At 45.3% G+C, this 15347-nt stretch overlaps 1 protein-coding gene and 1 non-coding gene across 3 annotated transcripts; both read right to left on the bottom strand.

The window, feature by feature from the left end:
- Nucleotides 1–1478: 1478 nt before the first annotated feature.
- brd1a (bromodomain containing 1a) lies at nucleotides 1479–15147 on the bottom strand. 2 transcript variants are annotated; one of them, XM_030113304.1, is made up of 13 exons: nucleotides 14707–15147; nucleotides 11334–12759; nucleotides 10758–10914; nucleotides 10381–10512; nucleotides 10162–10290; nucleotides 8554–8866; nucleotides 8102–8422; nucleotides 5875–6486; nucleotides 5330–5471; nucleotides 5031–5164; nucleotides 4259–4368; nucleotides 3861–4015; nucleotides 1479–3237 (listed from the first exon to the last, which is right to left on the bottom strand). In XM_030113304.1, the coding sequence occupies exons 2-13, from the start codon at nucleotides 12740–12742 to the stop codon at nucleotides 3054–3056; spliced, it is 3798 nt and encodes a 1265-aa protein (XP_029969164.1). In that variant the 5' UTR covers nucleotides 12743–12759; nucleotides 14707–15147; the 3' UTR covers nucleotides 1479–3053. The 2 variants fall into 2 exon arrangements, with proteins under 2 accessions (XP_029969164.1, XP_029969163.1); XM_030113303.1 differs by lacking the exon at nucleotides 14707–15147 and having other exon boundaries at nucleotides 11334–14479.
- Nucleotides 8993–9065, bottom strand: trnak-cuu (transfer RNA lysine (anticodon CUU)). The gene has a single exon. It is a non-coding gene; the product is annotated as a tRNA-Lys (tRNA).
- Nucleotides 15148–15347: the final 200 nt, after the last annotated feature.

Consider the following 15347-nt stretch of genomic DNA (forward strand, 5'->3'; position numbering starts at 1 on the left):
AACGGTGTACAAAAAAAAAAAAACTGTTCAAAATTAAAACCAGTCACTGAAAAAACTGCTAAGCTTTATTTTGTGTAGCCCTTTTACTGCAGATTGATACAGCTCAAAGAGCAAAAACAAGAAAAAAGGCACAAAAACCACACAATACTGAATACAATTCCAAGGAAAGGCAGGTTTGTTAGCACTAGTGATTAAAAAATGGAAAAATGAATGACTTGATATAAAACAAACCTTGAATTCAAAATAGGGGAAAAACACAATCAAAAATTGATGAAGAGGCAGGAAAAAAATAATGACAAATTGGATAAATCTTAATTAGAAGGAACACCATGAAAGCAGCTTATCTGAAGGATAGAATAAAGTATCAGAGTAGACATGTGGAAATGAAAAATAGCTGCAGATCAGTACATAATATGGGCTTTCCCATCAAAAGCAGAAGATTAGAGGTTGTTTAAAACTGAAAAGAGCAGCAAATAAACTGAAGGATCCTTCAACTGACTGAGAACCTGACAGGGTGTACTCATAAATCAGTGCGTCCTTGTTCAAAATTTCACAGATTAGGACAGTTGTATCTAGTCTTATCACTTTTTTTTTAAATTTATTTTCTTGTACTTTAGATTTGTGAACTTATGTTTTTGATTAAGATTTGTATTTGCTGCTTTTCTCACATTTTCCCTGTTGAAGCGTGGGACAATGTCTTAACAAATACACACAGAAGTTAGTATTTGAATTTTTTTTATTTTTGTTTTGCTACAAAAAAAAAAAATCCCAGCAATTTTTTTTATGACCCAATAAAAAAGAAAATACTACAGTTGAATACAAAATGAAATATACCAAAACTACCCAATGCTACCCAGAAAAACAAAAAGGCAATAGTATAAAATGAAATGCTTTTGAATTCTACAACTACAAACAAAAGTTAGAAATGTTACTTAAAAAGAAAAAGGCATGTATCCACCACGACATGTGCCACTTTACCACGATCCATTTTCACGTCTTTCCTTTTGATATAAAGTATAATGCAGATTCTTTACAATAACTTAACGCAGGCACGTTTCCCTACGACTACCGCAAAACCAAGTTAACAGTCAAATGTGTCACGTTAAAAAATACACTTCACTTTTTTTTTCTTTTTTTTCTTTTCCGTTTGGCAACAATTCCACACGTCACACATGAAAAATCAATCAGCGAAAGAAAAAAGTTCTGGGTAGCAACGTTTTTGGTTTCTTGAGAACAAAACAGGTTCTGTGTCCACAACAACAGACTGTGTGTGTGTGTGTGTGTGTGTGTGTGTGTGTGTGTGTGTGTATGAGCATTAGAGACTTACATACCGTGTATTCAAATCATATAAATATATATGAACAAAAATATACTAAAACTTTTTTTTTTTTTAATACAAAAAGGATTAATGCCAAAGGGAAGCTTACCAGATAAACTTCAATAACTTAGGAAATGCAAAAAGGAAATATGTTCTTACATTTTTGAGGAACATTACATTTTAGCCCTAATTTCCTTAACACTAAGGCTTTTGCACATTTTTTTTATTCTCACGGATCATACAGCACTGGCAAAACAGCACTCAGACTTTAGAACCAAGAATGTATCAAGTATAAATACTAAGAAAACACCTGTACAGTAACCATTTATGTCAAAACTACAAAATAAGTTAATGTCAGGCAGCTGTACAGTCTATTTACAGTATAAATACAAAGGAAGGTATTTGTAAAAGAAACCGACTTGAAGATGAAAAATGTGACCTTGACAGGCTTCAGCTACAGATTCAATACATTTTCAAAGGGAACCCGGCTGTTCAGGTTGATTGATAGGTGGAAAGTATCTGCTCTAAGAAAAAAAAAAGAAAAAAAAGAAAAAGTTTGCGGTGCTGCCATTAACTTCAATTGGAGTGATCTCTGGCTGCATAAGTCATGGTGAAAGGAGAGGAGAATATCAAGAGGCTGCAATTTTCAACCAGGTTGGAGTGTATTCAGCTTTTCTGGAGATGCGAGTGGCGTAAGAGGCGAGGAGCTCCTGTCGTCAAGTGAATGAGCATGTGCATCTGAAAAGCAGAGTGGAGCTACGCGCCAATGCTCAATGGCCGAGTGAAGAGCAACAGCGTCCCTGACGACGCAAAGCAGACGATACGGAGTGGTGGTTCAATGGTGACGAGCTCCATTCTCCACCACGTCTCCAGAAAAGCTCAGAGCAATTCATATTTTCTTCACCGTAGACTGCAAGTAAAGCTACGAAGGGACAGGCAACATTCTCATTGTTAGATTACACAATTCTGGCTTTGGACAGCAATTCGTTTCTAAACTAAAAGATCTTCCAGAGGCACAAAATCATTAAATTAAGAATTCATTAATATGCATTTTAAAGGGGGAGAGGAGTTTTATAAAGCCCGCCATTCTACCGAGCCAGGGTTCACTTCAAAAGCCTTTTTGAAGGAAGGAAATGTATTGTTTTTTAACCACTTCAGCCGTTTTAGTAGCACCTCGTTAAGCAAAGAAATACAGGAACGACTGGCGAACAGCCAGAATAACAGATTTAAGTTCAACACTTTATAGCTACAGCCAAATTTTAACGGTTGATGTTTCAGTGCTCGACCGACTTAAAGCCCTGACAGCGCCGACAGATCTGGCAAGGCTACCAAAAACGGAAGAAAATCAATCACTAACAGTTTAGCCTTGAAATGATAAATGGAAATGGCGAGGGGGAAGAGGAGGGCGATGAAACGGCGTTCTCTAAGCACAGCTACGGGTCTGGAGGTGGGGTGGTGGGGTTTACATATGGAACACATTCATTTCAGCAGCAGCCGTTTCCCATCGGCACATGGTGAGAAGTGGAGGAGCAGGAATGGAGGAGGATGAGACGCCGCCGCCAACGGCTGGTGCTCAGTAAACATTTTAGTCTCCCGCGGAGACGGAGGGGGATCACGAGTTTTGGTGTGGGGTTGGTGAGAACTTATTTGGTACAGGAGAGGTACGCGCGTGTGCGTGTGTGTGTGTGTGTGTTTGTGTGTGTGTGTGTGTGTTGGCAGAGCGGCCGCAGCATCATCAGTCCACATCACTGAGGTCGCTGACTGGCTCGTCCTGCACTATGCTCAGGTGGTTCATGGCGCGGCTGAAGGCGATCTGGACAGCCTTTCGGATGCTGGACGTGCGTCCCTCCATCATTTTGATCTTGTCGATGGTCTTGTCCATCCCCAGAGGAACCATCTTGGACCTAGGAAGCCATTGCCTGCAGGAGAAAAACAACACAGTGGTGTTACATCATCATAATATCAGCCAAGGTGAAAAGTTTTCCCTTGATTCTCTCCAGGAAAATCACACTTTTGTCGTCAAGTCTCATTTATTGTTTTGCTTAAGATGAAAAATCATAATATCTAAGTTCTTGGTTCACATTCATTGTAAGAAAATCAGAGCAGCACCTTTCAAAAAGCTATGATCAGAACCAAAATCACAACTCTCTGAAGTGCTTTAATTATCATGGAGAATTACCAAAACGATCCAGTGTGAAGTGTTATTTGTGCATTTAACGAATCGACTAATTGTTTCAACAATTCCACTCAGCAGTTTTTGAGCAGACACACAAACACGGAACTGAAAATTTCTAGTTTGTTGACGGGAAACAGAAGACTGCAGACAATTCTAATTCTAAAATAATGACTTGACTACCCATTTTATTTGTTGACATCTCAATAAATATTTTTTTTAAATATTTTTTTTTTCTGTATTATGGTGAAAGCTTTTAATGCTTTTTGGGACGAGAGCCATTTGCTGTCTCTTGATGACGGACGCCATGCGGTGACGGGGAGAATGACGACGCGCTGACGGGCAGGTCGGCAGGTCTGAACCACTCACCAGCTGCGCTTGTTGTCGAAGAAGAGGACGAGGTAGAGTTTCTCTTCGGCTTTGTACTGCATCTGCTCTCCGATCCGGAGCACGTCCATGGGGGGCATGGGGATGGACACCCCGTTGTGCTGGCAGCCCACCCGCGGCATGTGAGGGTCGATGATCTGCGCGAGACGGGAGGAGTTAAACGCACGCCGACGTGCAGGGAAATCACACACACACACACACACACACACACACACACACACACACACAAGCGCACATGCAAAAATCACAGGTTTTAGAGTGAACGACTGCCGGACTGAAAATGTCATAATCAAGTTTCAGTTTTTTCCAAATTGATAAGGCAGCAACAAAACTTCAGACTTCAGTCAGCGACTGTCATGCTCGCTCACATAAACACTCACCAAGGCAGGGTAGGAAGGGTATCCACTACATTTGGCCCAAACTAGCTTTAGGGGTTCCAATGCAACTGTTGCAGCACTAGCGGGCATCCAAATATTGCTGTTGCCAACCTCTATGGAAGCGGGAACAACACCAAACAAGTTACGTGTGGGCTTCAACGCAAAACACGGAAAACACATTTCAAGAAAGCCATGCTGTGAGTGCGGCGGCGCACGCTGGAATCAGGGTGGGAAATTCACTTTAAGAACCAGTGAACGACGGATATTTGAATTTATCCTCCGCTTTTAGCTTTTAATCAGCCAAATAGGAGTTTCGGAGGAGGCTGGAAGAGCGCAGATGCTGACTGGTCAAGTGCCATGGTGGCAGGCAGAGTACATAAACTGGCTGGTCGATGCCAGGAGTCACAAGGAATTGGCCGATGGCGGCCGGTAATTTCCCACCCTGCTTTTTTAATGTATGTACGAATACCAGGTGTCTGCAAGTCGATTCAACTTGATCTTTTACAGCCAAGTGAAACACTGCTGTCACAAATCACACTGTAATCCTTGAAACCTAACAATGAAAGCACCTGCAGACATCTGGGAATACGCACATGATGCGAATGACATGAAGAAGAACAAACTTTGCATTTAATCGAAAAAAAGAAAAGAAAATTGAATAAATTGAATAAATTATTCAAGTATGGAATAAATCTCATTTCTAAAGATGGAGTATGAAACACAGACCCAAACCTACACATGCATCTAATTTACTTCAACAATGTGGGAAAGTTACCGGCAGCAATCCGAGCGGCTTTTGCAAAGTTCCCCGTTTCGATGCAGGCGATCAGTTCACTTTTGTCATCCACAGTGTTTCTCCGGACCAGAGCGGGCTTCCCCTTCCCGCATTTTGGAAGACTGAGAATTGTGCTGAGAGAAAAACAGCAGACACACACACAGAAACACAAACACACACGCCACAAAGTCAACTTTAAAAACTAAATATTTGGCATCGTGACGGTTGGAACAGGATATCCTGCAATGAACCAACACGGCGAATAAACGCTGCGTTTCCTGCTTGCTGCCGTGCCTCACCTGGTGCTTCCCGGCAGGCTGCTGCAGGAGGAGATGGAGGACTCGGAGGCGCAGCGTCTCCGCGGCTCCACGGGTCGGCTGCTTCTTTCGGCCGCCTCCAGCTCCTTCTCTTCCTCCACCTCCAGAAAACCACTCGACAGGCCTGAGAGGAGCCAGAGCAGAGATTCACAGCCAAGTACAAAAATATCCCGCCGCGATCCAAAAGCTGCAGTCTGAATCCGAGCCACCCCTGTCAAGCGACGGGTGATGATGAAGCCGCAGCTTGTTCAGCCAATCTCTAATCTAATTTAAGCAAACAGATGCGGAAGAGTAAACAAGTCTCTGTAGTTTCTTATGACTGTGCTCTTTGAAATCGGACTGTGACGACTTGTAAGTAGTCTAACAGCTAATTGCAACGTGTGCCCTGCCAGCTTCAGCAGTTGGCGCCAGACCGACACACCACAGGTAGTTTTTTTTTTTTTTTATCAGATTTGGAAAGATGGCATTTAAGTTCCAGGCGATCAGGCAGCTTCAGACAGCATTTTTTTCCTTCACACAGTTCTTACCTGTGTCGAGTCTTTTCACAGGCGAGCCGCCCTCTTCCTCGTGCTCTCCCTCCCCACCCTCCTCCTCCTCCTCCTCCTCGCTGTCTCTGCCGCCGCTGTGTTTCCTCTTCTTCCCGTGAAGCAGCGTCTCCAGCCTCGGTATGACCACCGACAGGAAGGACTTGGAGCCCATCTGGCCGCCGTCCTCGTCTTCCTCCACCTCCTCCAACCCCTCCTCGCCCTCCTCCCCGTCCGCCCGGTCCGGCCCCTCGTCCCCGCCCCTGACCGGCTTGAGCGGGCTGGCCGCCTTGGATTTGCGGAAGAGGACGGCGGTCCGGCGGCTGACCGTGCCCGTGGGCTCGGCCAGGGTGGACGTGGCCACCACGCTCATGTCGCCGTCCAGCAGGGCGCTCTGCAGGCCGTCGTGGGAGTGGCCGTTGAGGCGCGGCGGGGCGGACGGGAACAGGTCCGGTATGTCCTCGTCCAACTTGAGCCGCTTGGCCTGAGACTTGTCCTCGCAGTCCGGCGCGGCGTCGATGGGTTTGAGGGTGGGGGGCTCGGGATCTGCGTCGGAGTGGATGAGGGGGGGTATGGAGTCCGACGGCTCCAGAGTCGGAGGAAGAGACTTATCGCCTATCAGATCAAAGATGACAAGACAAGATTTTTTTTTTTCTTTTAAATATAGAGCTAAAATCAATTGAAGACTGTCAAAACAAAAGCGCCAAAACACTGACAGAAATTAAAAAAAAAAAAAAAATACTGGACTGATCGCAAACTGATGCACTACTGCCACCTCCTGCACAAAAATAGCACAAACTATTCAACATTCTGCATCTTTAATGTTCTATAAATGTAATTATGAACAAATGTAACACGTCTCACTCGTGTTGAAGACTGTAAACAACAACCTGCAGTGCATTTCCCCTCCTGTTGGCAGAAATGCTGACACTGCACTTTGTCCTCTGACTTTGGCTTTCTATCATATATGCAAAAACAAAACACCATTTAGCATACACTGGGGTTCTTTTATAAATAAAAAATGAGGGTAAAAACGGCTTTTTCTCCGCACCGGCTCATTATGGCATTGTTTCCCCTGGATTTGCTGTGACTCAGCAGAAGTGCTGAGCGAGCCTGAGCCGGAGGAAGCCTCTGCAGTGTCACCGTGTGATGCTGCAGTCACGCTGCGCTACGGCCGCGTTTACAAACACCGGATGCGATGCTGCCGGGTTATGATTTGTTCTGTCGCGGAAGCGGATCACGGCGAGCTCGCGGAGCCATTTAGAGATCAGTTCCAAGAGGGGAACGCCACAATGGTTTTGGCTGGCAGTGCCTTTCTTCTGCTGCTGCTGCTGCAACAGGCGTCGCTGCCATTTACACCTCGAGTTGTTTGTATCTGGCTCAGTGGTTTGGAATAAAGACTTCACGAAAGTACATCAGTAAGCCTTTCAAACCATTTAAGTGTTCGGGATTACAGCATATAGATCACTGCCAGGGAGTTGTCTCTTTTTTCTTATTTTGTCCTGTGTGAAGCGTTATCCTGAATAAAAATAAAAGCATTTGTACACAGTGGAAACAATGGGTTTTTCTGTGCTCACATTTAACAGTCTTCAATTCCCGCAGTTAGACAAAAGTAAATTAGAGCAGGAACTTGCTGAACTTTTTGAGATCAGATAATGTCTATCAAAGTCAAGTTTCATGCAAAACTTTTTTAATCAAAAATGACTACTCTGCTGTCATGTTTTTGAAAAAAAGAAGTGCTGTAATTACATATTTTCATGTGAATCTTCTATGATAGTGAGCATGTCGCATCCTATAAGCACGTTAAGAATTTTATGAAAAATACATTTCCACTAAATTTGGGCAAGCTTTGTTTGCTCATCCTTTCTAGTTCTCTTTGTTGGAGAAAGGATTTCTGCGGCACACCTTCTGTGCATGGCAGGAATTTTCCCAAACGACTGACACAGGTAATATGAACAACTCTACACTTTCAAATGCCACAATTTCTACTGCCTTTTAAGGCTGGTTCCAACCAACAACCCAGAGGCTGTGTGACTTGTATGCTAAAGCAGCCTCATCGTGAGATTTCAGCGCCATGTGTTCCTCTTTGAGGGGCTAAAAATACTTTTGGTTTGGGACACACTGGGAAGGGGGCCATCATGTGATGTCTTAAGAGGTTGGGCCTCTGACCTCTGATCTGTGCTCCGGGATATCCGGGACATGTGATTACAGTGCTCGGACCCATACATACCCTCATCGTCTGCGAAGTGCCCATTGGGCTTTGGTCCCTCTTCTTTGATTTTCGCCGGCTCTGGGAGGAGGGGGGCTGAGGCCGAAGACGACGACGTCGATGTAGAAGGGGACAACAAGCACAGGTGGTGGGAGGGCAGGACTCTCTTGAGGCTCATCTCGCTGCGCACGTCGTTGATGGTCTTTTTGAGCAGCTTCATGCGCTTGCTGCGCGAAGGGCTGGACTTCATGGCACAGGTCAGGTCAAACTTTTCCAGGAGCTGCTGCAGCTGCTTGTCCAGGGACAGGTGCTCCCGGTTAGCCGGCACGAGCAGACGGTCCACTGGGAAGAGAATTGGAGGAATAGAGGAATGAGGGAGGTGGAAAACTAGTTCTGCTCAAACTATTTCACGGAGTTTTCCTTCTCAATCGGCCTGACTTGTCTTTTTTTTTTTTTTTTTCCCCCCCACTTACCATCCTCCCAAGAAAACGACGGCGCTGCTTTCATCTCAGGCGCTTCGTCCAGATGCATGCCGCTTTCCCTGTCGAAGCCAATCTTCTCCACGTCTCGCCGGGCTTTCCGGAGCAAGGCTCCGCCCTGGTCTCGGAGTCGAACGGCCGCTCGGTAGAAATACGTGTCCTTCGAGTTATACTTCATGCAGTTGTCAACGATGAGGTTGAAGTCGCCCTCAAATTCGTCGAAGTTGTTGTAGTTTTGAGCGTCGATGCGCTGCCGCATGGTGGAGAAGTCCATCGGGTGCTTGATGTGATCCAGGTAGTCAGGCACCTGCGGGAAATAAAACACTGTCAGTCGTTTGAATAAAGGTCCACCAACTATTACAATGCATCAGCAGTTCAACAAAGTTTCGACGCCGTGAAACATGATACACTGAACTCCAGAAATCAAAAGCAACGCCCAACGTGGGGCTCGAACCCACGACCCTGAGATTAAGAGTCTCATGCTCTACCGACTGAGCTAGCCGGGCCTGTCAGCTAGAGTTCAAAGGTTCGCCATGTGTCGGCAGACTTTAATCTCAGGTTACACATTCACACTCATCAGCAAGCTGCATTGCTCAACACCGTCTACAGGAAGGAGGGGCTGTGATTTATAACCGGACCTGCTGGGATCAGAACAGGACGTGTGAGTGGGACTGGCTGCCAGCTGCTTTTTTTTTTTTTTTTTTTTTTTCTTGTGGCGAGTTCAAGAGCACCTGTTAACAGATGTACATGGGTACAGGGAAAACACTTAACACGTGTGTTTCGTTTCATTGCAGTTGTTGGGACAAATGTTTGCTCATCATCATTTTTCCGGGGGATATTTTTGCAACCACGAAATGGAAAATCCGAAAACTTAATCATTACATTTGGAGAATGGTGAGGCTTATTTTATGGTTATATTAACCCTTCATTCTCTTGAAATACACATCCTTGATAGGATATTTCAATGCTTAAAACATGATGAAGGATACATACCGAGTCATTTAAGCATAAAAGCTTCTAAACTGGATGCATTTCTTATAATAAAGCTCACTTTGGAGCAAGTAAATAAATGGAAATCTCTGTATTATCACCGGAAAGAATGCAAACAAGTTGTAAAGATGTGTGCATGTGTATGTTAATAAATTATCACCTTTTCCATTCCCTATCAGCAACTTGCCCCTCTGTCCTGGCATATCTGTATAATCTGCTTTTGGTGAAATATCAAAAAAAACTTTCACTTAATCTATTTCTACGTCTAGGTTTCATGTTGAGGTTGTCATTTCACCGCTGATACATCTGACAGGAAAAGCAGGCAGAAAATCATGTAAAGGAGATCCAGTGAGGCAGTAATCCCACAAGCTTCATTCAATATTTTAGCTGTGATCCGATAATGTTCTACACTGTTAAAGTCATAAAAGACTATATATCAACAGAAGAGACTGAACACACAGTGAGTTGGAGACATACGAGCACTTCAAAAACACAGGACCTCATTGCAGCCTGACTGCACAGAATGTGAAAGATCCAAAAGTAGCACAAAACCCAGCGTGGGAAGTGGCGACAGCAGAATGAGAGAGTGTTGGAGCATCTGCTGCAGCTCACCTCACTGACATCCACAGGCTGGGTGAAGATCCTGGCCTGGTCTTTAGCCTGGAGCTGGTCCAAGAGGCTTCTGAGTAAAATGCTAAAGGGCGTCAACTGCATCTCCAGGAGCGTCTCCTGGAGTTTGATCTACAGCACAAACGAAAACTGGGGATCAACATTTTGCATTGATTTGGCACACTTCTTCTGGTTAGAATTCAGGAATTGTCCGACTCCGACCTCTTCCCTCTTCAGCTTTTCCCTCTTGCGGATTAGCTCCAGCAGCAGCCGGGCTCTCTCCAGGTCGTGCCGGAGGCGGTGCCATTCTTTCAGCTGTTCTTTCAAGGCCCTGCTTTCTTCCTCGTTCTGCCTCTGTTGAGCACATTCCAACACATGCTTGTCAAAAAAATATATATAAATAGAACAGAAACTTTTCTCAAATGTAAATGTGTGCTATCATTGTTACTTTTCAGCTCTCACCAGCAGAGACAACTATGCAAGTCGTTCAAACACGTGTGTTGAACGATTCTCACATATTTTCATGTTTCTGCAAATATTTCAGGAACAAAGGGAGGAGAAAAATGAGTCTGCAGAGGTTGAATGACACATGAACAAACCGGTTGTGCATTCTTCTGTGACTGCAGGCTTGTCTGAAGGCGTCTGATGAGGGGCAACCCATTCCTGGACTGCCTCTTCAGTGTCCAGTAATTTAGGACCAGCTCCACGAACGCTTTCTTCTTTTGAACCGACACCTGGTTCAGGATTGTTTGCAGTCTAGAAGAGAGGCAGACGTTAGAGGCCGATAACAGTCACTGACACGCTAACAAATTAAGAAGAAATGCCACAGATCGGTTGAGTAGATTTTGGAAAGCTGATTCTGATAATGGCAGTTGTAGTTTCCAGAGAAATATCAAACTTAACAACCAAAAGTAGAATTTCACCAGAACAGTGAAATTAAATTACTGCACTAAATACACATCCCTTGTGAAAACAGAGATATACGCCTCTAGATACTAATAGTTTCCAATTACTGTGTTGCTTGGAAATTAGAGAAGCTTGTGTGAGATGATGTGAAGCAAAAATGACAAAAGATTGGTATCATGACTGGAAACTCCGGCCAGGTTTCAGCATACCGGGTTTGGCTCTCAACATGTTGGTGTAAAAGTACCACATATCACAACAGATAAATGTACCTGTGTGCAGGGAAGGTAGGCACAGGAACAGGAGCTGGAGCTTCGCTTTCGACCTCAAGCTCAGGCTGCTTACTCTTGCTCTTACTCTTCTTTTTCTGCTTTCCTTTCGAGTGTCCTTTACCGTCCACCTTGCCTTTTTCCACTTTCTTACACAGTCCGTTTTTGGGTTTGGCGTCATCGTAAATGGTGAGAGGCCTCTTCACGCACCCGTTGGGTGTGTGAACTCCACAGTAGGCTGTCTTTTTCACAGAGAAGGTGGGCTCGCCGGTGTCGGTCACCTCTTTGATTGGCTCCATCTTCATGAAGAGGCCAGCCTTCTGGGCGCAGCTGACGTGAAAGGCAGTGTAGCAGTTGGCTTTGTGGCACTGTATGCACGCCCCGACGCCCTTCTCCTTGCAGAGGTAGCAGGTGAGCTTCCAGCGGGCCGGGGGGATGTGGCTGATGCCGTCGATGGGCTCGATGAAGGTGGTGTTGGAGAAGCCGACCTCCGGGACCCAGAGGGCGCACACCACGTGGCCCCAGCGGTCGTCGTCCGTCTTCTTCACCGCGCCGCCCTTGTTGGGGCACAGGATGCAGTCCGCTGGCACCATCGGCAACTGGAGGCAGTGCCTGCAGTGCCACTGGCCCTCTGGAATGTAGGGCACGCCGTAACATTCTTGGTGCACGGCCACGTTGCACATGTCGCAGAAGAGGATCGCGTTGCTGTTGTGGCACTCCCCGTCCATGCAGATGCAGCAGACGGCGTCTTCGTCGATGGGAGTCGTCTTCTCGCTCCCCTGGTCCAAGCTTTCCAGGTGCAGCTCCTTCTCAAAACGGTCAATAAGGAACTCAAACACATTGTGAGAAACCTGACTGACGCCTTCGCTTCGCCTTTTTTCATTGACTAAATCCAGCCAGGCGTAATCTTCCTCGTCCATGTCGTATTCGGTTTCCTCGTCGAGCTCCTCCTGCGTCTTCTCCGTGTATTTAAAATAGGCAGCTTGGCGCTTAGGGACTGCAGGAAGGTTATACTCCACAGTGCGGAATTTAGGCTCCGGAAGCTTTGGGCTGGCGTTCCCACTCGCAGGCTGCCCACCTCCCTCTGCTTGGCTCGTGATGCCCAGCGCAGCGTTTCTCTTCTCCTGGTTGTTCTTCAGCCGGACCGATCTGAGAAGGACCTGCTGCTGAGGCTTCTCGGCATTCTCCTTATTGCTGGTACACTCCATCATTTCCTGCACCATGGGGTCATCGTCAGAGATCACGTCCAGCTTGTCATATATGCTGAGCCGGTGGATGCGTCCTTCCAGCTCGAACTCCACCATGCGCTGCGCCTGGGCGTACGTCAGGATCTGCTTGTTGGGGGAGGGCTTGATGGGGGAGGGCGGCCTCTGCGGCACCGAAACCCGGTGCTGCCGAGCTTTCTTCTTCATCTTGACACTCCGTGTTGCTGCGTGGACAAGAAGGTAGCAGAAGGGAAACTTTAGATATCTGCACAACCAAACGAAGGATAAAGGGCTGGAGCATGACACACAGTGAACAGATTTAGCAAAATTTGAGGTACTTTTGTCCCTATTTATTAGTTTGTGTGTTTCCTCTTTTAGACAACGTGATGATTTCACCTTCTCCTGCATGGATTTCTGCAGAGCATAATTCATTTTGCTTGAACCAAAACTGTGGAAATAATGCAATTTTCTGACTAAATAGCTTTGGAATCTGTGACTGCAAGGAAAATCCTTGATCTGATGGTTCATTACAACATGCAGTATGACCTGTGTGTATTGACCAAAAGGAATTTTTTTTTTTTTTTTTTTTTTTTGTGATTCATGGTGTATTCTGGATTGTGAGAGTAAGATGTTAGCACTAGGGAGACCTGACTTGTCCAGACCACAGCCCTCAAAAGCATCATTTACTTAATGGAGCAGCTGATTTAAATTCACAGGACAGGAGCTGAGCAGCACGTATGTATCTCCAGCAAGCTGCCATTCACTTTCTATATTTTTCTGTACATGGTGCTCAGTGGAAAATGTCTGGACATCCATGAGGTAAACATTGTAGCATTCAGCAGAGCAAACTGAATGGATTTCAGTCTGTATGATAAAAGGTTTACACAGTGTATCAAGAGTCAGAAGCAGCTTTGAGTTCCTGCGCTTCTCGCCTGTGGAATAAACTCCCTGCTGACACACGGATTCTTTAAAATCAGACATTAAAATGCTCATATTTGCTTAAGCTTTCCAACAAACAATAAATTACACTATTTTTAGGAACTTTCTTATTTATTCCTTTTTTTTTTACTTTTGTATGGTGCCTTTCTTCATCATCTTATTTTAATATATTTCATAATCCTCATCGCTTATGATGAACTGAGTTCTAACACCAACCGGGCCTTTCTGTGTGCAACTTGCATGTTCTCCCTATATGTTCATGAGGTTCCTCCCCACAGTCCACAAACTTTCATGTGATGTAAATCAGTGACCCTGGTTTGCCTTTAGGTATGAACGCGAGTGTGTGTGGTTGCCTGTCTCTATGCGTTTGCCCTGTGATGGACTGAAGGCCTGTCAAGTACCCACAGTTAGCTGTGATCTGATGCAGCACTCTAGGATAAAGCAGCATATAAGATGGATGGATACTGAAAGGTCTATGTTTAAAAAATTGTTACGTTTTATGCAAAGTTTTCTTTTTAATTGCGTGTGCCGAGAACTAATTTCCCACATACCTCATAATAAAAAAAAAATGTATTGTGACATACACTGCATGATTAAATCTAACTTTTCGAATGAATGAAATATTTAAAAGATTATCAAAATATAGAGGAAATTTAATGTGTTCAGGTCAACACCCCTTTCGCAAAATGCTAGGCTAATGAATACTGTTTATATTTCACTTAAACAAACGTCAAAAACAAAGTAACAATCGGCTATTTGGTTGCTACAGAGAGCTACAGTTGGTGATGGGGATGCGGATGCAGGTTGCTGACATGTGGAGTTTATATTTAACAGCAGGATGTGGAGTAGCTGTGTTGTGAGTAGCTTTAAGTAGCTGTAGTACGTTCGGCTTTTCTCAATGAGCTGAGGCATTTAAACGCGGTGGGAGGGGTATTCCCACAACGACTGCGCCAGAGTTAGCACTTGGCCGTTTGGTGCACGGATACTAAATTCCTTTTACACTAAATAAGGACTCGCAGCCAAAGTGGCCAAGGTGCTAACAATAACAGTAGCTAGCACGGCTAACTAGCGAAAAAAAAACTGCTACCCACTAAAGCCCCTTAAAAACAGCAGCGAATGGCGTCAAACAAAACAGCGATGTTAGTTACTGCACCCACGAAAATGCACAACTAAACACGCATTTTGCACAATGTTGGGTTTTCTCGTCGTTTAAGGCAAACGAAAGCACATACCTCGGATTCGCCAACAGTTTTGCTAGTGGAAAGAGATGTTAGCTAGGCTTACAAAGCAACGGCCTGCTAAGTGGCTTTTAAAATCCGTGTTCGGTGTTCTCATCCGACGGGCGACACGGGGCTCGTTTCACTTCTTAATATGAGACAAAGAGGCCCGCTCGGTGCCCGTGTGGCTTCGATGTTGGATTCAACAGCGAGGGCGCAGCTTTTCGCGTTGAGGGCCATTCATAGGCTTTAAGAGTCGAGCAGGAGCGGCTAGCAGCAGCAGCAGCAGCGGCACGGACGGATCATCCCCCAACACAACAATGCGTTGAGCAGACAACTCCCACCAGCACGCACGGCCCTGCGTGTGACGCTGGAGGTCATGTCGGTGGCGAGCGAGCGAGCGAGCGAGCGAGTCGGAGATCTCACACAAAAGCCCATCTGTCACACAATCAATGCATCGCCTCTAGTCGATCCCTGCTAGCCATAACGCAGACACCACGGCTCTCGAAACAAAGCGGGAATGGATGAGTGAAAAGAAGAAAAAAAAAAAAAAGCCGAGACGGTGTTTGTTTGCACTCGAGTGTTGTTGAGTCATAAAATGACTTGGTTTCAAACTGGCGTGCACTCTGGCTCTGTCATTATTTGACTAAGCAGAT

Source organism: Salarias fasciatus, chromosome 17 (assembly GCF_902148845.1).
Source record: "Salarias fasciatus chromosome 17, fSalaFa1.1, whole genome shotgun sequence".
NCBI lineage: Eukaryota > Metazoa > Chordata > Actinopteri > Blenniiformes > Blenniidae > Salarias > Salarias fasciatus.

Excerpts from the sequence above, each read along its gene's own strand:
- brd1a (XM_030113303.1), bottom strand. The coding sequence starts at position 13,063 with ATGAACCATCAGATCAAGGATTTTCCTTGCAGTCACAGATTCCAAAGC. Across the intron at positions 5,165-5,329 it reads AGCCTGCCGGGAAGCACCAG|CACAATTCTCAGTCTTCCAA; the intron begins GTGAGGCACGGC and ends TTTTTCTCTCAG. Across the intron at positions 4,016-4,258 it reads ACCCTTCCTACCCTGCCTTG|ATCATCGACCCTCACATGCC; the intron begins GTGAGTGTTTAT and ends CGTCTCGCGCAG.